Source organism: Apteryx mantelli, chromosome 3 (assembly GCF_036417845.1).
Source record: "Apteryx mantelli isolate bAptMan1 chromosome 3, bAptMan1.hap1, whole genome shotgun sequence".
In the NCBI taxonomy this organism is placed as follows: domain Eukaryota; kingdom Metazoa; phylum Chordata; class Aves; order Apterygiformes; family Apterygidae; genus Apteryx; species Apteryx mantelli.
Window position 1 is genome coordinate 70,306,584 of NC_089980.1, and position 25,909 is coordinate 70,332,492.

Below are 25,909 nucleotides of genomic sequence, written 5' to 3' on the forward strand. Positions count from 1 at the left end.
AAGAGGGACATGTTCCTTCTTCCTGCTTCCCCAAACACATCACTTACATTTTTATATCTCTGTATGTGTGGTTGCACTTCATGAACTCTCAGTAATTCTAAAAAATATGAATAGCAAAACACTTTTCTTTTACATAATTCCCCTTATGGTATCATCGTTTCCCTGAGGCAAGTTTCTCTCCCAGCCTATCGCTGTTGTACAATCTTCTTTCTCCTTCAAGTGGCATTATATCATATATAGTCTACTGAAGTCCAGATAGATTAGATGTAACACATTTGCAGCACCTAGAATTTTTTTAGCTCATCAAAGGTAAGTATTGGGTACAACTTTATACAGTCTGTCTTTGTTTACTTCCTGTTCAGTTCCTCCCTTCAACATCCTTTCTAAAGCTTTTTTTTTATGGTATTTAGGGCAAATTTACAGTTCTGTATTTATCTAAAATTTTTTTGCAAAAGCAATTTTTGCTATTTCATACTCATATGATAACACGTAGTTACTATCACAGTTTCATGAAAATAAAATCCTACTTAATTTGCTCTTTAATATATCAGTTTTCTGGCTTATCAACCGCAGAATGGAGCATGACATGCTCTCTGAGTTTCTTTCACGTAGGATGTGGTCATTTGCATTTCTCTTCACTCAGTCTCATTAGTTTTCTTGCCGTGACTCTGATATTCACTGTTCCATTTTTTGAAAAAAGAGACAAAACATCTGTTTGGATCATCACCTTATGTTATCTTTGATCTCCACCTGAATGACCTAAATGCACATTTCTTTTCCTGTTCTTTCTTTATACAGTTAAAAAAAAAAAGCAACAAAATTCTGCTTTTTGTTCCGACTTCCCTCCTAAGGACTGATTTAGCTGGGGGGTTTTTGAGCAGTTCTCATTTTAAGCAAACACTTCTTGACTTCCCAGACATAAACTTCTAAGTCTGTCTTCCCACAGCATTTCTAATGACCTTTTATTTAATCCTGGTAACCTTCTTGAGGTGTTTATTTCCGTAGTTAATTTGGGAGCACCTACTTCTCTTTCCCTCTATATAAAACCTGTATAGCTTTTTCACATTTGACTTAAAATGTGAAACCTCCTTCAGATCCAGATTCCTGTGTTCTCCAGTTCTAGTGACTTTGTCCAAAAGGACAAAAGAGTTTTTTTGGAGGAAAATTACTTATTGCTTTATCTTTCCATTTAACCTGAGTGTTTAAACAGTTGATTAATACTACGTTATTTTCAATGACCTGCTTTTCTGTAAAGTCCTTCCTACTATCCAAAGCCAGATTTTTAATAACATTGCATCATTGCTAAAGGAGTGCTTTTTGATTGAAGTAGTCTTTGGCTATCAGATTCAGGAATACTAGTGTTAATAGCACTTGGGTTTTTGGTCTGTATTTGTGAAGATAATCTTCCCAAGATGATGAAATTTCTTGTTCTATTACCATCTATTCATCTCAGTCCAAATATTGGGAACCCTTAGCAATATTGTAACTATAACCTTTTTAAACTATCATTTCATTGAATCAATCTAACCCAAGTTATTTCTGCTTTATCCAAGTAACCTTATTTCTAATTGGTAACACATTATTAATGCATGTCAGTATCTAACTGGCTTTACTTTTATTTCACTTTCCTAAATACCATATACCCTTCAGCTCTGATGTTGCTATTCCACTATCTTTTTTGTAGTCTCTTTAATGTGGGGAGTTTAATGTCCTGAACTAGTGTTTCTAATTTCTCACAGGGTGTCTCCCAGGCTTCTTACATTTAAGTGCAAATGTCTGTTGTTGCTTCCTAACCTTTCCTGTAGGAGCCAGTTCACGCTCAGTTTTTTCGGGAACTGCTGCTGTGACTGCACCTCTCATCAGTATCAGAACCTCTTCCTTGTTGTCCTTGTAGCCAGATTCTTTAATTCTTTCTTGTGTCTGTGTACCCCTGACTTCTCTTGTGCATGGACACCAAATGTGTTACGACTCTCTTTGAATCCAAGATTCCAAAATCTTTTAAGATACTGACTTCATGCAAAAACAGGTTTAAGTATAAGCTTGTACACACAGGGGGTTTCCATACTCTTTACATAATGGCTGTTTTAGACATTTTTGCTTTGGTCTACTGAATTACACGTAAATTAATCTAACATGGATTGGGTGACTTACCTATAAGGTATAAAGCTGCTTCAACTTGCTTAAAATCATGCCTTAATTAAGGGGGTGCAACTCTGAGTACAGATGAGGTGTGATTAAAATCCAAAGTACAATTGACAGTATATTTCTATCCTCCACTGTTAGACAAAGCAAAAATGAGTGCCAGAAAAATGAAATTACTAAAAGTTGAAATAATTTACAAAGCACATCTGAGTGTCTCCTGTATAATGTATAAAAGTAATAATATGAATGTTTTATTTTTATGAAGCATATTTTTGTATACCTTATGATCAAGGCAGTACTTGTTGGTCATATTCATTGTGTTGACCCAATTTACTCAGTATCATGTCACTTAATAAAACAGTAATGGCAGCACACAGACAGTTGCCAGGGATGCAGAAAAGAAAAAACAAAAAACAAAAGAATTTTGGTAAGAAATGACTGTCTGCCTCTTGAATGTTTGCATTTGTACACAGCCCTTACTTTTCGTGTTTTGAAGCTTGAGGCTATACAAGGACATATATTTTTTATGGTATTCATTATTCACTGTACTGTTCTTGTATCTTTTTTTCCCCCCATTTAAGACTTTTCCACTGATTGCACAGTCACAGTGAGCTGCAGGGCAGATAGGGAAATGTACTTTTCTGTCACTCAGAGTTTGCTTTTGTTGGAAAAAGAAGCAATGCTGAAAGGAACAAAAATGAAGCATTCAGTGCTGCACTGAAAAAGCTTTCTAGAAAAAAAAAGTAATATTTCTTTCTTTATTATATTATTAGGTTGGTGGGATCATTAAGATTCTTGAGTTACGACATCCTCGTATATAATGGGCCTCTCAGGTGTAGTCAGTCTCTGCTGTTGTTTTCTCTGCTGTTGTTTCTCTGTTGAGCAGAGGGAATGGTCCCCTGGCTGGAGTCTGCACTGTTGGAGCATCCAAGTATTTGTCAAGTGCTGAGCTAGGGTTGTTGACTAACTAGGGGGGAAAAAAAGGTTTAAATTTTTATTTGTAAGAGCTTATTATCAGGGTGCTTCCCTGGACAGCTGTATCATCAGGGATATATGCCTGTCATTGCAATCTTCTGCAAGATTCATTTCACCTTGAACACAAGGTGTTTTTTGTTTTTTGTCACTGCTGTCCATGACCCAGGGCTTCAGTGCGCCAGGGGGTAAAAGGGCAACATTCAGGACACTTGAACACCAGTGATGGGGATTGATCTGTTCACTTCACAGACAGCGAAGTCCGGTTTGTGGAAAGAGCTGTAGAGTAAGAAAAGCTCTTATCCAGTATTTAGTTTTAGGGGAATGTGTTTTGGTGCTTCCCAGCTTGGATAGTCAATAAGCTCTACTATTTACCAAGCTGGTTATTTCATTTCTAGTCCTCCTCCAGTGTTGTAGCATTAATCTTTTCCAATTCAGAAATATTTGTGTCATCTTAAAGATGGCAGTCAGGATTCAGCTTTCAGAATAGGACTGTGTGATTAATTCTGTGTTTTCTGGAGTTCATTTAATCAACTCATACAGATGGTGTAAACAAATACAAATTTGTCCAGTGTTTTAAATAAGGAATTCTAATAATAAATCCCAGAGAGACTGACTTGAAGAGACTTGCTTTTCTTGCAAATAGAAAGCTGTTACGCTGCAAAATGTCTGATGTCTGTATTCAAGATTTAAAGAGAGCAAAAAATAAAGTTTGACATTGTAAGAAAGTTTTTATTCATACTTAAGCAGGCCAGGAAACGATTGAGTTATTGAAGTGCATTGTATTAGCCATAATGATGTACTGTAATATGGGGGAACACCTATCACCTATTTTTCCAGCAATTTGTCATTCTGTCCAAGAATTTTTCAGTTCTACTAAGCAAACTCATCTTGCAGCAAATGTTTTACTTGACAGAGGAGTAAACTGCACAGTAAACAAATTTTATGTTAAATAGCAACAATAGCCATACAACACCAACATGTTTTTTTTGTTCGATATCCTAGAATCAGAGCACTGCTATATAACAAAATCAATAGGGAAGTAAGGAGCAAAGTGAGACCATCTTGTTGCTGTTATGATGGTAATGGTACAATTTGTTTTGTAAATCTAGTCCAGATCTCTGCAGATGACCTGACCCATTTTGACTTCAATAATTACGTTTTGAATGGACAGAGTGAAATTGCAGATTTTAGTTTTGCTAACTTGGCTCTGAACTACTTCTAATAGAATGAATTATTCCCCCAAAAGAACGAGTCAAATAGATAGTTGCCTAAAGAAGCTTTCTAAACTTGTGAAAAACAACTTGAGGAAGTAATAGCATATTGGGCTAAAAAGGATGGAAAAATTTTGGAAAAGTTTTGTCAGTAAAATTCTATGGAGTTCAAGAGTAAAATGTTCAAAAGTGCTAAGTATTTTAGGTGCTTTGAATTGTTTCCTTAACCAGTCAGCTAAATTATAATGTACAGCAAGTATTGCTTTATAAAGAATATGAATAGGCTTTATGAATGTCTGCTGCTTTCCTTTAAAGTTTTTCATTGGATGATTTGATTTTGCAAGGTCACTATTTCTGCGGAATACTCCAGTGATTCTGAAGTGCCGTCAAACATTACTGCACAGAACTGGTTACGTTGTCAGGCTCTATTCGGTTCTGTGGTGTGGCCCAAGAGAAGTGGAGGTGTCTGGTTTTTCCTATGAATATTGCAATGCCTCTCTCTGTGGTAGGTATTCTTACAATGTAACTGAAGATGATTACAAATTTTTGAAGGCCGGAAGTCAACTATTTATATGTTTTAGAAACAGCCATTTCCCTTCTTTTTTGCCTGAACTTATTTCCCTCTCTGCGTTTTTCCTTGTGAGGATGTCAGCCTGGGCTGTTTCCCAGTTCACCGTGTAGGTGCAAAACATCTGTGTCAGCACAAGGCAGGGAGGAAGTGACTGGGCTGGGTGAGAGGAAGAGGAGCTGAAGTTGGCACTGTCAACCAAAGCTATTCATGAAACTTCGCTCAGCTGGCATGTTGGCGGAGGAAATTGCTTTGGTCTGTACAGACAACTGTTGCTCTTCACAGTGGCAAGTAGTTGATATGTGATTGCTTCAGGACTCAGATATTGTTATTCATAAAGACTAGGGCTTGTTTTTATGAAAATATTTTCTTGGAACATGTGTGTCACAATATCATTCACTTTAATTCTCATTTTCTCTTTAAAGCATCTTAAGAAACTTTTTTTCCCATGACTTTAATTTTTCCTCAGAATTATTGCTAAAATGTTTGACAAACATGCACTGACTATATTTGGAAAGAAACTATTTCTAAAAATATCTTTCAGCATCAGGTTTCTATTACATGTTTTTGAAAACCAGCTAAGTTCTTGTGTAAACCTGACTCAGTATCATTTTAGAAGAAATGATTTAAATTTATAAGGGCAATATCCTGTCTCCTTAGGAGTGGCTGAAGCATTTCTGGTTCTGTTTATTTTCTCAGTTCTTTGTAACCACATTATTTTTTTTCCAATATATCTATAGTCATCCCAGTGACATATGGAGTTACTATTTCAAGTCCTCCTCATTTTTTTTTTTTATTGTATTGTGTAAGCCAAGCTGTGTATCCTGGTAGTTATTATTTGTATTTCAGTATTTGTATTTCTGTATTGCCTAGAGATTCCAGCTGATTTGTTTGTTGCTTGGGCAGTGTTTGTACAGTAGAGTCCAAGACCATGATCAGTGTCCATTGGCAGCAAAAAAACAAAAAATAAATAGCTGGGGGATCCTTATAGTCATACACAGTTTGTCATATAATTACCATCTTGCTTATGTCCTGGAGAGGTGTATGCTCCAAAAAAGCAAAGGGATAATAGAGAGGTGAATTGACTTTGCTCAAGGTCACACAGCAGATTCCTGGCCAAACCAGGAAGAGAACTTTACTAGTCTCCTCGTCTCCTGTCCTATCCACTGAACCGCTTCTGACCTCTCTTTTCATAGGCTGCTCCTAGGTTAGTCTATCCCCCTTTTTAGAGAAAATAAACTAGTAGTTCAGCCAAAAATGAAGTCTAAAGCATAAGTTCACTGCCCTTCAAGAGAGACAAAAGAAGCAAAGATGGATATTTTATTTAGCAACAGTTGGAGGACGCAGCATTGTTTGTGCAACGCTCTTTAAGTCTCCAGAGAGTCTTTTCTAAGCATAGAAGGGCTGAGGAAGTGGGCTCATTGGCGTGGTGTCGCAGCAGCTGGAGAGGGCTGGCTAAGCTACAAGCATCTGAGTGCAGAGTAGGTCAAAAAATAAGGAGTGTTGCTTTGTTGTTTTGAAAGAGTATACAGTTTTAGCTAATTTTAGCAAGAGTAGTACAATGTCATATACAAAGTGGAGATGACTGCAATGTAGGATTTGCACACAAAGTGCGCTAATTATAGCTTTTTAAGCTATATATTTTCAATATCACTTTTTTTAAAATCATTCAGACATGTTCTTGTACTGGTTTGGCTGTAATAGACCACCTCCGGCCAGCAGTGCTTACCGGGCCGGCCTTCGTCTGCACTTCGCTTTGGCTTTCCATATCTGGAAGATTTCTTTTTTTACTTTAGACTTAACTGAAATAGAAGTGCTGCTTTAGGAACTCCAAAATGTTTTTACAGATAAAAGGTTTATTTTGCTGTTCAGTTTGCTTCAGATGGGAAGCACCTTGAGAGGTTTTTGACAAGAGCAGTGTGCCCAGCTTTTCAAGTAAAACATTAAGAACAAACTCAGGGAAGAACTTACGTCCTTAACTTTGAACAGAGAGTAATACATAAAAGAGTAGTAAAACATCATATAACATTATTTGCAGTTGTTCAGCTTCCCTTCTTAAAAATCTCTAATGAATTTTTTGATCGTTTTTGACTCTTCTATTTTAAAATTGTTTAATTTATGGCTCTTAGTTTTTAATATAGGTGTCATTGCCATGCTTTTCTGTGAATATTATTCTATATGAACTGGCGCTGTTGGCAGTGACAGTGGAGACTGGAGTTCAAGCAAACTCCTGCTTGAAAGCCAACAAAAGGAGCACAGGTCATTCCATTTATGGACCTCCATTTTATCAGCTGTTCTCTTTTGTTTATCTTAATATCCAGCTAGGTATTATAAGTTTCAGAACATCAAATTGTGGACTCACTCTTCTGGGTGTTTATTATTATGGTGTGGGTGTGTATGTTTCCAGAAATGGGAGAGAAAGGGTTAGCAGAAGATTGATTAGTAAAACTCCCTCAAAGATTAGGTTCATGTTGGCATCTAGATCCCACTACAATCAGTGGTAGTTATATGCCTAAATACTGTTGTGAATCTGGGACCTTATCCTAGCGTAGGGCAGGCTTGCATGGCAAGTGTTCGCACTTCCAGGTTACTGATCAAAGTGTTTCTTAGGATGCTGTGAATAATCAACATCGTTATTGAGAAGCAGCATAGCGTGTTTGCTGCGCGAAGAGCAAGATTTGTGCTATCCTGAGAACGTTTGCAGGGAGTTGCTCCTTCCCTCTCGGGGAGTGCAAGGTCCCTAAGCACAGGCCTAGCGCTCAGTTGACAAATATGAGCTATCACATTTTAATGACTATTCACTGTTGTAATAGATTGAAAAACTTCAGAGAGCCTGCATCTTAGTATTTTTCAGTATCTGTGAGGATTTGGACACCGACAGAAGCTCTCATACGCATTCATGGCTGTGACTTCTAATTTGAAGATATTCACATAAAAATTCTTTTGGGGGAATAGATGTGGTTATACTGACAACTTGGCATTTGACATGCTGCTTGCTACTTTGAGATTTTTAGCTTTTCTGAATAGAAAAACTGCACACTCCACCCTGGCATGCTTACTTCAATTCCCCTTCCACTCCCAGTATCTTCTGCATGTTTAAAATAAGTTAATAGGTGGTTAGTATGTATTTGGGGCATAGAGTATATTAACGTTGTTTTGCAATCCAGGACAAAGCGCAATGTTTAGAATTTTAATTAACATACATTTGAAATGCAAATCTCTCTAGATTACAGAATGCGATTGAAGACCATGTTTGTTGCTTGTAAGCCATGTAGTCTTCAGTCCTATTCTCATCCTTTCAGCAAAATCTTACTAGAATCTTCTCCCTGCTAGTGAGAAGCTTTGACTATATTTTCAGAATAGAAGTGTATCTGACAAAAGTGTCAAACACAGGAAAAGAATGAAGGTAGTAAACCAAATTATTCTATTTGGCTACTTCAAGAAGGGCTTTAAAGAAAAAAAGCCGTAAGCTCAGTACTCACTTCATCAAAAGAGAAATTCAGTTGCCTGGCATTGATTCTGGATTTTGATTTGTGAACTTATTCACAGGGAAATGATGAATTATTTGGTGTATTCTTCATACCAGTGAACCCTTTGAGGGTTTGGTCCTCTTCAGGCTAATGAGACACTAGATAATACATTATTGTTTAATGGATGTGAAAAATGAGCTTTGTTTTGGAGAGTAAGAGGGCAAAATAATTGCTATTGCAGGGATAAGTGCACATAATGTTATTTAAGCTTGTAATGTCAAGTTCAGTGGACCTTAAATTAGATTTACAGCTGTTTTGATTTAAGATTGCTTGCATGACTGCCCATTTTTCCCTGCCCTCTTACTTTTTTCAGACTAAACAGAGTATTGAAATAAAAAATGCTACACTTGAATTGCAAAATGGAATATTTACTTAGGCCTTGAGAGGAAAAGAATTTTTCTATACTTATGAAGAAATAGAATGTTGCGTCTTTCATACACTGTCCTTTATCACATACTCATTGTGAGCATTTGCTTAATGTTTGTATATATTAAAAATAGGAAATACAGTGCCAGGGAGTGTTTTACAGGACTGTTTTGTTTTTGTATTGGATGGTGGCCTCAAGTAAGATTTTATGCAGATTTTGCTTTCAAATGACAGCCTTGAGCAACTTTTATGTAGATTTTTTAAAATGAAATAAAAAAACAAGTAAAATTCTCCTAAGTCATGGGGGATTATATGTGAAAGGTGTAGAGTAAATAGGAAGTTATTTTAAGATTATTTTTTTCAGAGTTCCAAGTATTTCTTTAAAAAGGTGATTTTTTGTAGTACTTGACATATAGACTATAAGTAGTTGCCTGATGTGAGATCAAATCTGTTTATCTTTGAAGGGGATATATATACTGCCAACTTCTTTGTCCCTGTGAAGGTATCTTTCTTATGTTGACACTATCTGTAGTTAGGAGCAAGATCCACGAAGGCCTCTCCTTTCTGAACACAGACAGAAAATGCTACAAATCCCCATTACATCACACATTGCATGGGAAAACTATTGGAATGAAGAATAGTACCTGGCCTCTTGTCATATTTGTAAGGGCACAGGAAAGAAGGAGGAGGAACATGTTGGTCACTTATCCTTTTATTTAGTGCAACTATTTCAAGTAAAATAACCAGCACATTTCTGATCACTTCTGTGTAGTTTGTCTCTCTGAATGTAGTACCTTGTTTTGCAAACGTGAAAGGCAAGCTTTTCCACCAGGGATGGACTTAGTCAGAGAACAGGACAGAAGAAAACAGTGAAGACTGCAGGAAATTACCTAATTGTGGATCCCCTCCCTATTACGGTATTTTCCTGTCGCTGTGTGGAAAGCAGCAGGTTAATCCAGGGTGGCAGCTTCTCTTCCAGTTCAGTTGCCAGTGCCTTCAGATGAAGGTGGGCGCTGGTTGCATGGCGTAAAGGCTGCGGGCTAGTGCTGCAGCTCCCCACCACTGCCGTAGCCAAAGGTGCAGGGGCGTTTTGGAGCTGCCTCGCTACGTGGCTGCTTCCCCTCTTCTCACTTCTGGCTTCCTCAAGTGCCTGGGCAGCCTACTGTGAGCAGGGGTCCCGGCACGAGGGAGCCAAGGAGGCTGCGAGGAGCTGGAGAAAGGCAGTAGCAGACCTGGTTAAAGACAAGGCACCAGGGCAAAAGCTGGGGTTAGGGATGTCAGCACTTGAAGGGCTCAGCGAAGTAGGACACACATCACCAATTTGTGTTTAGAGGGAGTGCACTGCAGGAATATAGGGAATAGTATGTTATGCCATTTTATACAGCCAGACCCTTTTTTTTTTTGTAGGGTAGTAGTCTTATAACAGTGTTTTGGTTTGCTCCTGTAGTCCTGGTTTTATTTAGCGTCTGTAAAATTGTTTTACATATTCAGAAGATTTTCCTTTCTATTTAACTGCGTGCTGTGCTAGTTTCCTGTTTTTATGAAAGTACCAACCTGCAGTTGCAACAGTATTTGCATGGCTGAGTGTGTCTGGGAGAATTGTTTACATGGCTGCATCTAAAACCAGGAGGACGACAGAGCATGTTTGACAATGAAAAGTCGTATCACAAATCTTGTGTTGCAAATCCTTAGAGTATATTCTGGGAACAATGAAGTAACTGAGTGTTGCTCTGATTTTCAAGGCTGGTTTACTTTAGGAATAGAGATTGAATTATTCCACTTGCAAAATTGTCTATTAAATGTCAGTATAAAGAGTAGCAAAAGAAATGCTTGTCTCAGTGTGGCTTGGGACTGTATCATAGACTCTCCTTGCTTTGTTTCACCTTCTTGTGAAAAGGTGAAACTTTTTTTTATGTTTTGGCGGTCTGACAAAGATAGACAGATGTTAAATTGAAAAAGTAAATTACACTTTTGAGGAAGGGTAGCTGTGATAGTCTGTGTTCATTATTCTCCATGGTGTGAAATATTGGTTCGATTTACATTAAAATTTGAGTTCTGAGGTAATTACTGAACAAAATTGCAGTATAACTCAGTTGGGAGAAGGCTTGGAAATTTAAGTGAAATACTAGAAAGCAAAATTGCATATCAAATAATTTAAATGCTTAGCTGAGTGGGAATTTTAAACGTAATTTTTTTTTGAGAAACCCTGTTAAGGTTGGGCATTTCTTTGTCTTCCGTCCATTCAGGTCTTGTACATGCATTAGCAATCAAAATATTGAGTAATTCTGCACTGATTACTTAAATGACTGACACTTGGATGAAGAATGTTGTTCTCTTAAGTATGTTATTTCTTTCTGCTGTTGAGCTTGTTCCAGAGTCTGGTGTGATACTTTTAACCATTCATATGAAGGATTTTCATTTTCAGTTTTTAATTTTCAAAATACCACTTCTGTTATTATTTCCTTCTTGTATTTTTATGTAGCACATTTCTTGATTTAGTATGCTTAAGAGAAAATTTGTAGAAATATATTTCCTGTATTTAGAGGGATGATTGAAATCATAGAATTGGTGCACGGTAGAAATAACTTTCAGTGAATTACACAAGTGTCCAGGAAAGGGATAGAGAATGAATAATTTCTGTCAGTGGCCTTTCTGAAGAGGATAGCGCCTGTGCATGATGTATTTATGAAACAACAGAGAAAAAATAATGTGATAAAGCCACTGATTTTAAATTCATATATGCCTTTTAGATAAGTGAGCATTTAACATAATAGTCTACACAGAACAAATTAAATGTCTTCCTTAAAAAATGGAAAAATTCAGACAAAAACATTTTAATTTTCAAATAGCACAGTCTTCCTCTTCTCTATGCATCCCTGGAGCTAATGAAATGCTATGATGTTGCTAACTCTGGTAATTTAGAAGCAGCCTTGCAATGTATGGCATTTCTTCAAGCTCTCACGACTCTCATGACTTGCATCCAAATCTCAGTTCTAGTACCAAACAGTGAAAGAACGTTCCTAGTTGTTTAAATCACATTGCTAACCAAAATATTTGCAGTAGTGACACTTTGTGTGCAGATGAATCACTTTATGCTTTATTTTTTCACGAAATAAAAGGTTTGCCTCAAGCTAGTCTTGTAATTTATTTATATTTAGACAGAATCATTTTTAGACATGGAGAACTGGCAGTGCTTTGGCACGATACGTGCCAGTCATTTTTTTGTTATCTGAAGTTGACTGCTTTGTGCAGTCTTTGTGCTTTCCTATGCCAGTCTGTTTGCCCAGCAAATGCTTGGTCCAGGATAAGGGAATTCCAGTGATACCGTGGAAGTACAAAAAAACAAAGGATGCCTTTTCCGGTACGAGTCTGCCGCCCCATGTGGAGACCCAAGCCTGTGAAGTTACTACAAACAGGCTTCTAAAGATTTTGGAAGGATGACCTGCTCGCTGAGTTGCTGCTGCCTTACTCCATCTCTTTTAGGAAAGAGGAGCGTTTCATCTTCATACTTGTTCATTTTTATACTCATCTTTGTTTTATAATCCCAGATGCTTTATTTCTAGCAATGTTTTATGTACTTTAGACATGTAATGTGGACAAGATCCTCAGTCTCTGACTCTTTTTTTGGTATAAGTATTTATTTGGTATAAGCAGGTACAGGAAGTGCTGTGTCTGTGAAGCTTAGTTCTGTTTTTCAGTAGAACAACAGAGGCTTGTATTTTAATGGGTTCTGCTGAGTGGTTAAGGTGCTGATATTTTTTCCCCCTGTGTTTTACAGTAAAGCTTGGTGTTTCATGCAAAAGACTTGCAATTCAGAGAATTGTGGGGTTGAAAAAAGCCATAATAAAAGCAAATATATAAAAAACAAGATGCCAGATCTAGTATTACTAAGCTTTTATGACTACGGATGGGATTTCTTTTTATGGCTAAGTTCATGTAACAGTCGAATGCCTCTGAAAATGGCAGTTCCACTTCATCCCGCCCTCTGTTGCATGCTCGTACCTGTGGCACTGGCACTCAGTTCATCACGCTGAGAAGTGCCTCAGGAAACTCATCTAGCAGCAAATGCATGTTTTTTTTGAGGAAGGGGCGCGCATTGAGAGCAATTTTGCTAGTTTAACTCGCTGCTAGCCAGCTCTCTGAAGCTTATACCGTGGAAGTGACAGGAGAGTATGTCCCATGGGTAGGGATTGCATCGACAGACCTTATAAATTTAGACCATATAAATTGTGCAAGGCGAACACAAAATGCTGCTTATTCAGAAGTGCCCGTTATCTGACAGGAGCTTACTTGCCGAAGGTTCCAGTTCCCGAGTATCCTGTGGAAAATCAGCCTGGAAGCTTGTACTCCTTCAGGGACTGGTGTTTGAGGCATAAGGCGTTTCCTTTGGTTTTGTCCCAGTTTTCGTTTGTGTTCATAACTACTTGGGACTAACTTGATGGCTTGCTTAGAACACTTTTTTTCCTGTTATGTTTCATATTATTTCCTATTATTTCCTCATTATTTCTTATTATTTCCTGTTACGTGATTTTTCTATGTGACCTGTTTAAAACTGAAATCATGAGGTTTTTGCATCTAGTAGATTTTATTAATTGGTAGTCTTTTACTATGGAAGCCTTTCATAGTATGCAAAGACAGTGAATTAAAGCATAAATATATTTTTAGCTTCTTAAGCAAATAACTACTTAGTGAACAGAAGCTGCATTAAAAAGCCATGTATTTGCGGCATGGTAACTCTTTTTCTAAGCTTTTGTTTTTTCAAAAGTTTTTCATATTTCCATTGGCCTTCCATAAAGGAACTGATTACTTGATAAGACTTAGGCTCATGATATGTAAGGAGTTAAATGTTTCTTGTTTGCTTATTACCTCACTTTGAAATTTCTTGCCAACAGTGGGTACAATCAATGTTTTAGAAATTTTAGCTGTGTTCTGCAAAACAAAGAAGTTTCCCTTTGTGTAATAAAGGAAAAATTTAGTTGTTCCTTGTAGGAACTACAATAACCACATCTGTTTTGCAGACAGGCTCTTTTTGCATTATGTATTTATCTATCCCAGCTTTGAAATTTGACAGTTGATCATTAAAGTTAACTTATGTAGCAACAAAAATTGGGAGCTCTTATTTTGATTGTTGCATATCTTTCACAATAAACCTGAAAGACTTCTACACATAGGAGTTTGTGGTTATCTTATACAATGTCATAATCAACGCTACCTGCTTAGCTTTGTCTGAACCCCTACATCCAAATCCAACCGAGTGTAAATCTGATTTCAGTGGTAGTGCACTATAATTAAATTGAGCCAGCGCTGCTAGGAGTTTCATTGAACACTTGCTGGCTTGAGCAAGGGGGAGAGAGGTGTCCCTGAAGTCTTTCACTCTTAGTAATTGCTTGTATGTTTTGATATCAGCATTGAAGACCAAGCTGTTCCAGGTGTTCACATGAAATTTTGAAGACTGGTTGTTGAACAGTTGCTGTTCAGAATAGCATTTAGCTAATTTTATTCTGTACTAGATTTGAGAGAATTCTGAAGTAGTTAATTTATTAGATTTAAAGATCACGTTCTCTAATCTTTGCAATTTTGTCATATTCATCTACTTTGTTTTATGTAATGATTTTTAAATGCTGGTGGAAGGTGGAACACTTATACACAATATAATGTACTATTATTCTGTATGTGTCCCAGTTCTGAATGATTTTTAATTAGAGTTAAAATTAAGTGGAGTTACCCCCAGGCAATTTAACAAATATTGTACAGAAAAGCCGAGATATAACCAACATCTTCACGTATGGTATAAACTGGTATAGCATTCAAACAAATTTAAATGCTTCTTCTCTGAAACCATTCAATAAATCTACATTTATGATTAGTGTATAATACGTTAGGTTACTAAACTGATTATGAAAGAGAGAGAAGATTCTCCCTACTCTTCCCCTTCCTGCGGTTGTTCTGTTTCTTTTTTTCTTAGCTGTTGTGTTTTCCATAGTCTTTACATGCTTGCAGCATTCCAAACTTTCTAGATTTTAAAAGGAGTAGGTATTAGAAGAGTGATTTTTATCTTGTATTTTATCAAATGAGTAAGTTCTCAAAACTGATTGAAATGAGGGAACGTAGGATATTGCAAAATATTTTAAAACACAAAGAATAATGAAATGTTTAAAGCCATTTTTAAGGGAAATTTCAAAGCCCATTGGAATTAGTCTGTGGCTTCCTTAATATCTTTTGAAAATTCAAATAGGAATTTTAAAGGCTGTACAAAAAAATCATACAGATGTAGGAAACTAATGCAGAGCTTCTCTAGCTAATCTTGTTAGGCATTTTATGTAACATTATTTTGGGGCCTAACCTACCTTCAAATTACCTCACATTTGCTGTGCTCCAACAGCATGCTTGTGAAGAGTTAACGATAAATCAGTTGATGTGCAGCAACTTGTTACCTGTTGTAACTTGTTCATGTGTCTGACCTTTCTTAAGAGTTTCTTAACCTTCACTTCAACATAAGGTTCTCTCAATCAGGTAGTTGTAAGGTGGCAAGGGTGTTTTTGCAGGGGTTGAGGGGGATTGTTGGAAATGTATGAGCATCCCAGAAATACTGACCGAAGAACTGATACATTCAGTCCTTTTGATAAATCTTGAACATCTAATCTGAGGACCAGAAAGCTCATGTCCTCTCCCATTTCTAGAAGCTACAGTGCAGAGATATAATAAAATTAACAACTCTGCTTTAGATGAGACAATTTTACATCTTTAATATTGTAAGCTAGTTATGACATTTTCTCTGCTAAAATTATTTTGACTTTCTCCTTGACTTTACTGCTTTTTAGTATCTTGCCTCTTAACAATGTCCATACCAAAATAAAATTTCTGTAATAAAACAAGCTGTTCTTGTTGCACAGATGAAATTGGGAGGGCAGAGGAGAGAGGGAGAGATTGTGAGAGGAAAGATCAGCTTCCCAACCCCCACTGGAAGCTAGTCTGGCAGCGTAGATGCAGCCTTCACAGCACCGGTGCAAAACTTCTGTATAACATCATCCAGCTATTTCACACGTGGCCTTTTTCTACAGATGGATTCTTTGGTTCCTTGTTTTTGTAACATGTTACTCCATGTTGGAGTTGCACTCTTTGATCTTACTTTTCTCCTACTCTTAACAATAGTTGTGCACTCTTTTCTGTGGCATCGTTTTCTGCTGTAGCTATAGATATCCAGTGGGAAAATTGTGCAGTGCATCTTGTAATTCTGAATGTGGTAACACACTGTTTTAATGTCATAGCTGCAGTACATCTAAAGTCTCCAAAAACAGGTTGAAGCCTACGTTATCTCTGAGAATTCATGATACCATCCTTAAGCATGCTTCTCTGTTCTTATACCTCCTTATACTTTGCCAACACTTTTCCTAATAGCAATATGAAACATAGTGTTGTGTATTTGAGATTTTGGTGGAAAACAAACCAAAAAAACCCCAAACCCTACAACAGTAGAATTATTTCACTCTGATCATTCTCTTTGTCAGGTTTATTTGCCTGTATTTTTTTTCTGTGGGTAGGCCTCAAGATCCTTGCTGTGCCCTCATGTTTCGCCCATCCTCACATCTCCCACTGTCCCTTTTATGTTGTGCTCTACATGTACATCTTTGGCTACTTTCTTTATACTGGTAACTTTTCATTAGAAAAGTGTATTATGAGCTATTTTTGTACTTTTAGTCCAGAGTTTTGATTTGCCTTTGATGCATCTTTCTGGGTATCCTGTTGCTGATTTTAAGCTGGATATGATCAAGGTTATAATGTGGTTCCACAAGAGGCAGTGGTCTGAATAAAAAGCTTACCACTGCTGAAATGGAAGTCTCTTTCCTCCATCCCATCTTCCCTTTCCCACTTGTTCTTGTGTGTGTTTCTGGCTCTTGCCTTGTGCTAATATCAGTGCTCATGAGACCTCTCCAGGAACATATTTGACTTATTAAAAAGGCAGAAAGAGAACTCAATGGTATAATTTTCTTAAAATTTAATATACTAAATTGACTCACAAAAGAACCTGACAAAGATATGCGTTGGCACAAAGTTAGTAGTTTGGGACTGAATGGCTTGGGGCAATGATGAGTGGGAAGTGAAAAGAAGGAGAAGTTGGGGGAGCCACAGGTAAGAGTGGAAGGCCAAGCAGTGAACCCGAGAAGTAATCCAAGGAAAGCAGCATGCTCCCACTCAGGTGTCAGTGTAACATGTGGAACAGAACCCAGGAATCCCAGCGCAAGTCCTCTTCTCTTAGCACTGGACAGCATCATCACGCCAGTAGCTACTGGTAAGCAGTACCTAAGGTACTGAAAAATTAAAATTAAATTGGTGATGTAGGAAAATGAACAGTTTGTAAGTTTTCCCCATATGCTACTTGATTTCTTCTGTGTGTATTAGATTATACTTTTCCTACAAAGCTTTTTTTATATCTTCTGCAGAGAGTTTTAGGTCAATGAAAAGCTTGACATACAGCAGTCTAATACTGGTCTCACCAACCAAACTCATAGGTCATTTTCTTTTTAATTGGTGTAATTCAGCCTGATGGCTGTATGTTTGCATAAAATCTGTATTTTTATTGTTTTCTGTCTTCCTGCTTAGCAAGCAGTAAACAAGAGCTTCAGTTTCTCATAGGTAAAAAAACACTCTTTTTTCTGCTCTGTAGTAAGTGACTGTTTTTGTCAGTTATTAATGGGTTTTATGACTACAGAGTTAGTCCAAGTTAAACTCTCTCCAGGTCTCTATTATCTTTACTGGATGGATTTGTCATTCCGTATCTCCCTATCAGTGAATAACAACTGTCAGTGACATCTTTTTAAAAAAGCCTTCATCTTTCCAACAAAGGTCTAAAGAAGACTTCTTTTTCTTCCCTTTTCTAGTAAAAGAGGTTGAAGGTTATAGGCTTCTCACTGTGTGCTCTCTTCAGTGCAGTTACTACATGTCTTATTTTTCTAGTGATCTTGGTAGCCATGGGCAGCATGGTCATGCACTTAAGAGCGCTGCTGGGTGGTATGAATTACTTTTGTTCTTCTGCATCCTTAGTTCAGGGGGAAGATGCTTGATAATTATCTCTTAAATGCCAGCATGTTTTTATTCTTATCTAGCTGTGACAGACTAGTCTTCCAGCAGATTCATTTCCCTCCTACAGTCATATAGACTTTCACATGATGCTTCGAAAAAGGAGATGAGAAGCAAAGCAAAAAGCAGGCTGATTTGTATACAGCCTGTCTATTTAAATTTAACTTCAGGTTGTGGTGCTGGTTGCTATGTGCAAATCCAGACATTCTTCTCTGAAGATGCCATTTCATCTGTAAAAATTTTTAGCGTGGTCTATGGTCAAATAATTCTTCTTAAACAGTTTTTCAGGGATAGTCGGTCCTTGTTCTGTGCTATCACTACTGATACTAATTAATGACAGTTGTTTACTGTGTCTAAGATGTAAACTGAGGATGCTAGTTCACTTCTTGTAACTACCAATATGATGGTTTAAAAAGGTCTGTCCCTACTTGCTGTGCAGATGTGGGTAAGACAGAGATTTGTTTTGGGTATCCATGATGCTTTATCATAAACGAAACCGCAGTCAGTTCTCTGGTAGGGGAGTAGCTGCATTTAAAATTTGTGAAATTTGCTGTCAGCAGCTATTTGCTAATATTTACTTTAAAAACCCACTGAAAATACCATCCAGAAAAGAAATTTCCTGTAATGTTTGAGAAAAGTTAATGCCTGATAGGATGCAAACTCAATTGAAGCAAACTTAATTCAGAAATTTGAGCAAATGTTAGGAAAAACCTTTTTTGTGTATAGTGTTTGGCCATTCCAGAAGTAATAACAATAAACTAATTTTTTGGAGATAACGTTGAACTTAAGATAGCAGTACAAATGCATGTTATATAAGCATAGAAATAGAAATTATATAAATATGCAAATATATTTTTACACATATATTGACAATTTTGAGTTCACATTTTTAATTTGACGTCATATTTGTACTGGATTTTTTTTAAAAACTCTGGAGATATTAAGATTTTTCCCTGCTTTTTTAAATGGGCCTGTGAAGAAAAATACGGATAATCAAATGGAACATATTTAGCTGTGCTTTTATTCCCCTTCCAAAGCCCAGGGCAGGAGGTTCATATGAGCTTTCCTCCCAGACCTGTATATGGTCTGTTGTTACCTATCTTCATTTCTAGTTCATGAAAAAAATTCCAGAGTGCTGTCAAATGCAGAAAGTGAATTGTGTAGATACTTTCTGTTCTTTTTATTCTAATTGATGGGAATTTGAAAAATTGTTTGGCCTTTCGAAAAGAGAGAAATTATTAGGCTCTTTGCAGGCCCATGTGATATTATGTGGCCTGTTGTTACATTAGTCAGGCTGGGTTGAATGGTTCGGCCTAGGTTTATTATCTGAATCTCTGCAAGGACTAGATTCGCAATTTGAAATAATTTTTGAATTGGTGGAGCATTGGTTGGTTATTATTGCAAATGATTACATCTTCAGTCTTTTCTACAGGCATAAACTGCTGAAGTACTTCCAAATCAAAGTTCATAAAACACGAGTTGCTATGCCCTGCAAGCACCTTGGAGCAAAATGGACTACCTTACATTTGCATGTGATGAAAAGTGCACAGGGCTTCAGGGGTGTTTTTCACTGCAGATGGACTGTCTTTCAGCAAGGCATAGGTAGGGAAGTATTTTTCATGGCGTAGATAGGGAAGTATTTTTCATGGCTTTTTTGCTGTGATGAAGTCATCGCTTTCCTGCAGTGAAAAGCTTTCTCAGGAAAGCATAGGAATTTGTTTTCTTTAAAATTCGTATAAAGCTGTTCTTGCAATGGCCCTTCAGTTTCCATTCTCTGAGTATCCACCGAGGATTCGAGATTTAAGTATGTAGCTGTGTGTGTTAGCACCTGCTTAAATTGTATTACACCTACTGCACCACCCTAAGGGTTTCTCAGGGTACTGTTCACACACACACGGCTCTTGTTTGGTCAACAGACCTTCATCACAGTTGCAGTTTCTTTGGTATGTGGCATCAATAATGCAGGAGAGGAATAACAGCACTATGCTATATTTAGTGTTCATTAATGTACATGTTCCTGCTAATCCTTTTAAAAATATGTTCCTGCAGCATATTTGTACTCTTGTCTGAGCCTATTACAGTGGTTTTGATTTTAATAATCCTTTGTGGCAAGAAATAAGTTGAGCAGTAGGACGTTTATGTGGTATGAAAGCTTCTGTGTGGTTGTTTGTTCTGTCTGGTTTCTCCGACATTAAGGGAATAAGGCCTATATCTATGAAGTGTCTTGCTGCCTGATTCCTTTAGTTGGTACTGATTTTCTGGATCTGGGTCTTGGAAGCGAATTTCTGAAAGTGTGTGTTTTGAAGTATGTTTCCAGGTATTTAAACAGCCTATTTTTTATACAAAACAACAATATACCCCCCCTTTTTTTTACCTAGTTTTCTTTCTAACCTTTCGTAAGTTGTTACACCTGGAATATCACATTCACATAGGGTGAAAGATTCATTCCATTCATAGTGATGGCGCAATGTGCCGTGTAATGTTTGGATTCACTGCATCTGTTAAACCCACCGTGTTCAGGATATTTAACAGGATTATGCAGGATGATAAACACTTGGTAACGTGGTAGCTGATGATAAGTGTTTCCATTCTCTCCCCGTGCTGTCTGCCGAAATGACCACCAGTGAAGTTGACAGTGTTGTCACCACATGCTCAGAGTTCACGTTCCAGGGCAGTTAATGTGCAGGGCCAGAGCTCGCGCATCTGAACCGTCGGTTAAGGCAGTCAGCAGAAACACAGAAGACAAAGTTCGTTAAACTTGACTGATACCTGGAAAATTTGTATGGAGCCCTAAGGCCGAGAACTTTTTGTTGGTTTTTAGGCTTATGTTGTGACTTATCATGCAGACGTCAGAAATGTCAGAAGCAGTCTGTGCATTTCGCCCTCTCTGCTCAGTATAAGAGCCTATGGAAAGTTTGACTGTGCATTTTCTGAAATGATCCTATAGTGCTTACACTATGACTCAGATTAACCACAGTGGTGTATTGTGTATTGTCTAAGCATTCACATGCTCTCTTTTAACACAACCATAATGATTAAGAGATATTTATGTTTGTTTATTGTTTAGATTCCAATGCTTCTGTCCATGCTGATTTTATTACATGTGGACTAAAGAGAAAATTGCTAAGGTTGCTATATAATCTTGTAGCCCTGTAATTATATTGTAAATCTGGTAACCATAGAGCCTTTCTTCTGCAGTGGTGAAGGACTGTTGACTTTGCCCTAGACCAGCTGGATTATTTGTTTCCATATGGGTTGCACTGTCATTGCACTAATCTTGTTCTGTAAATGACTAAACAAGCTTCCTAAGTTACAAGAAATGGATTAGGAAAGAGAATCCAAAGGCTTTGCAACACCATCCACTGGTGTTGTAATATTGAAATATGCCAAGGCCGTTGAGATGAATGTGTCACAGGTGTAAGTTCTTGAGCATCCTCTTTTTTGATGGGCTATCAGTTTGTTTTATAGACCTAATTACATTTTTCACCATGGATTATTTCATCATGTTATCTGCTTTTACTTTTTATTGCTGAATATCTTCAGGTTACTTCCTTTTCCCCCCAATTACTTTATGTAAATAAGCAGTAGATGAACCAATATATGAACTCATAATATTCTGCAATAAAAATATTTTCTTACGTAAGTTAGAGTATTACAGGTATTAGTGAGATCATTGCTATGCTATTTGGACTTTTATTATACTAAACAAGTTATGAGAAATGTCAGAAGAAGTTTCATGAATGCATAAGCACAAATTTCAGCTTCAATAAAGTTGAGAGAAATAGTCCAACACAAAGAATGTATCCATAAGAGAAAATGGTTTCTTGATATGCATTTATAATGGTAAATATTTCTGAGAACAAGTTGCACTATTTGTTATTGATTATGTTTCTTTTTTTTTTCTTTTCCAGTTGCCCATACTTGTCAGAGAACATTACACCTGCTATTCCTGCAATTGGTGGGATTCTTTTCTTTTTCGTGATGGGGACCCTGCTGCGTACTAGTTTCAGTGATCCTGGTGTCCTCCCACGCGCAACACCAGATGAAGCAGCAGATCTAGAGAGACAAATAGGTAACACTGAAGGTCTGTTGTCTCTTCACTTTCCTCCCAAGGGTGTTATGTACTTTGTGAAGGCAGTGTGCTGCTCTGCTCATGGGAAGAGTTGTTCCTATTTTGCCACAGCGATTGTTCTGGAATTGTAATGTCCGATGACATTGCACTGATTCCTGTGGAAAGACTGTTGATCAGTTCTTCACTCAGAAAGACAGTAAAATAAAATGCTGGCCCTGGAGAATGAGAGTTATTACTGCAGATACCTTTCTGCAAGTATGGTAGAAGTCTCTAGTGCACAAGAGAGTACTTTCTAAAGTGTTTTTGGCAAGAAAGCTGATATTGCAAAGATTCTGAAATTGTGCATCTTTTAAAAGTAATGTACCCTCAGAGTTTAACTGAATTTAATTACATTGTTATTTGTATTCCCACAAGGTCAGATAAGTCTCTATGTTAATATACAATCTTGTAAGTTGATGCAGTCTTGTAACTGTTGTGCTTCAGTCATGGTAACAAAACGCTACCATTTTTTACTTGTGCGAAGGCAGCACAATTACAGGAGAGTGAATTAGATTTTCATCAGCCTTGCTCATCGGGAGAACTGTTAACTAAATTCAAATTGTGGAATTTCTATAGCTACAAATGTGCTAAATAGCTAAAAAAAAATATGCTACTGGGTAAGAAAACACAGGGTGAGTTTGCAGAGCTGTTTAGTAAACTGTGTTTCTGTTTATTTTTTAGTAAACTACTAAAGCTTACTATGATCTACTGTATATGTACTTGGATATGACAGTCATTGGAAATCACATGTTCAGAAGTCACTTCAGAGGAATCCTCACCCATGTAACTGAAAAGATAGATACCAAGTACATCGAAGCACAGCAGAAGTACCTGTGGGGTCCTTGATGTTTCTTTTGATACTATAGTAGAATCTTAGGCTTTGTCTACTGTAACAAGTAATTTGATGCAGTAGGAGCAAATGAGTTGACTAAAGCTGTTGGTGCAGAGTTCCCTACATCTACACTGTGTGAATTTGAGGGATTTACTTCAGACTAGGTTTCATTTGGTTCTCTGGACTAAATGTCTTCTACAGCACGTTTTTTGATAACGTTCATTTTTAATAGTTTACATATTCTAGTGGTTGTTCGAATCTCATGGTTTCACGGTGATTAAAAATTTTTGTCTGCAGGGCTCAGTTTCAAAATAGTTGCAGTTGGGGAAGAAAGAGTGGTTTTATATTTTGGAAAGACACACTATCTTTAGCATGGATGTTCTAAGAAGTGGGATTTCAAAATACAGAGATGAGTTCATTGGTTGTCACTACACTGAGATAATTTTCTTTCAGCAGTTTTGGAAGGTCCTAGCCACAGCTATTACAATACATTACAGCATAAGATGAAAAACTGTCTGTGTAATAATCTGTATTTTGTGTACCTCAGTTAGCAACTGGATTTGAGTTCTGAATTGGAGTCAATGCATCTGCAATATATTAGATACAAAAGCTATTTTTACTTATTTCATATACTCTTTGTGTAGGTTTGAGGCTTTTGAAACTATATGGTCATATAGCAGCTCTGGTTTTTGAACTTTGTGAGAGGAAAATTCTTTCCCATGGATGTGCGAATTCTGGGATGTGTAACTTGTCAATTTTTATAGAGCTGGTATAGTTTTATAGAAACAGTGCATTCGGCTAGCGTTCAGTATTCAGTGTTTTTGTTTGTTGTATTGCTTTTGTTCATTGCTTGGACGAATTGTGCAGAGCCAGGAGTGAGCTTTCATTGCTGTGGCAGAAAGGAGGTTATGTTTAGCCAGTCATGACTTTGCTTTGGGCAAAGACCATACTGCACATGGTATACAGGCAAAAAAACTGATAGATCCTAGATGACTCAAATATCTCAACCTCAAATGGATGAATTTAGATTCCTATGAATTTATTCTGTTTGATCACTTTTGGATATGGCGTTCTGGGTACTTTAAAAAGACAAACCTCAATCAGCCTATCCTTACATGTCATCAATAAATAAAGTCAGAAATGGAGGAACGTTTTGAAGCTGCATTATCGCTACAGTCCAAAAAACATTAAAAATGGACATGGAATGTGCTAATACTGAGGAATTAGAATTCTCTTCAAACACAGTAATTCCAGTCCTTTTTTGTGTCATAGAAGGAATTCCTAATATTCACAGAATCCAGATATGTGGAAAACAAATGCCAAAGTTCAAATTTCTGTTGCTGGGGAAACTAAGGAAAGATTTCTTAGGAAGACTGATTTTAAAATTTATTTTTTAGCTTTGCTAGTGCTGCCATTGAAAACATTTTTCAAAATCCAGTGCTGAGTAATGTGCTGCATGCAAGTGTGTACGTTGCTAGGATAGGTAATGGTATGGTATTTGTAGTTGGAAAGGAAAGGATGGAGAGTGGGGAAAAAAAAAGTCTTGAGAACTATTTAGGAAAACTCAGAAAAAACTATGATTTTTCTCCTTCTTTCTCCTCCTCCGCTCACCTCTTCCCAAAAAAGTTATTCAGTGTGTAGGAACTTGTGGGAGGAGGGTGGAAGTCAGGCAGGTTTGAGTGTTGCTCCTTAGAGTGTTGCTGAGAAATGACTGTCTTTTTATATCATGAAATGGTGTTATAATTTGTACATAAGCGATTGTTTAAAATATAGGGTTTTCCAGAAAGAGCTGTTTTGAAATTGAGCTTTCTGTGTAAGTGAAAAGATTGCTGTAATTGATGCAACTACGCTAGTTCTGTGTGTTTTTAAAATGTTATTTTGCTTCAGTTTTATTAATGCAGTATTTGGGGAGCAGTGGGCATTCTTCGCCTGTTTCAGTAGTAGTTTGCAGTAATGAGATTAAAAAAAAATCTTACAGCTGGAACGTAAATATCATTATTAAATGATTGGAATCATAAGAGTGTCTTTCTAATAGAATAACCTTCCCTACGGCTTGCTTGAGGAACATGGATTTCTGTCAAACCTCTGCCCTTCATAAGTGTCCCTTTGCCACAGTCTGACTTCTGCCTGCTGTTTAACTTCAAGAATCCCAGAATGGTGAAGCACAACTAGACTGCGGTTGCAGATAGTTGTCCTGGTCTCTGTTGTCCTGATAAGTAACAGAATCTGAACAGTTTCCAAAGAATAAAAGTAGTTGTTTGTCATATCTGATACAAGCTATTTAAGATATTTCAGAAAGAAAGCAGTGCTGTTTTCTAAATAACAAACAAATGTTTTTAAAAAGTAAAAAAAAGAAAGTTGAATGTCTCAGTTAAATTTTACCTTCCTATTTTTTTTATCAAATTGACATTTAAAGGTAGTCCAAAATGAAAGCTTAGAAATTGTTAGGTGATAATTTAAAAACCACTTTAGTCATCATCTGTTCCTGCTGAACAACACGTCCATCATCTTACATATACACCTACACATACAACCAGCACTTTTGTGTTAGCTGGCCCTTTGCTGGCCATTTGAGTGGAACGCTGCTGTACCTGATCAGATGTTCTCATTAGGTAAAGGTTGGAGTACCATAAGAGGGCACTGTATGGAAGTCTGCACTGATGATGCGTGTTTTAAATCGGAGCTAGGAGAAGGGGAGACATCTGTGTCTGAGCTTGTTGACCAACCATCTGTCTTTCATCTGTTATATTAATGAATTTAAAACAATTTGCAAGAGACTGCATGTATATAGCAAAATTGGAAATTGATAGTGGGTTGACTCTGAGGTAGTAATAGTGTTCTGAAAAGGTACAGCATGTCTTTTCTTTAAGAGTGTTCAGATGTCACTGATTACCCAAACTAGTCTGAAATAAAGCTTCAAAGAGAAGTTGCAGTTTTATGATCTCTGATAAAGTGAAGGATAATGCGATGGGGGTAGAGCATCTGAAAACTCTTTAAAGTGTAAAATTTTGTGGAGAAAATGTCTTTAAATCCAGGGGCCACTGGTAGGAGAGACTATCATCATTTTATTGGCTAAGGTTAGGATTTGCAAACAAG

At 37.1% G+C, this 25,909-nt stretch overlaps 1 protein-coding gene across 7 annotated transcripts in view; it reads left to right on the forward strand.

The window, feature by feature from the left end:
• The window catches only part of ZDHHC14 (zinc finger DHHC-type palmitoyltransferase 14), a 127,633-nt gene that overhangs the window by 44,321 nt on the left and 57,403 nt on the right, over nt 1-25,909 (forward strand). For 5 of the 7 annotated variants that reach the window (XR_001294873.2, XM_013959016.2, XM_013959018.2 and 2 more), the window contains one exon: nt 21,782-21,954. Coding sequence is in view for 6 of the 7 variants with exons in the window: in XM_013959016.2 (XP_013814470.1) it covers nt 21,782-21,954 (173 nt within the window). In the remaining variant the exon portion in view is untranslated. The remainder of the gene's footprint in view (nt 1-21,781; nt 21,955-25,909) is intronic. The other 2 variants (XM_013959017.2, XM_013959019.2) reach the window with 1 other exon arrangement.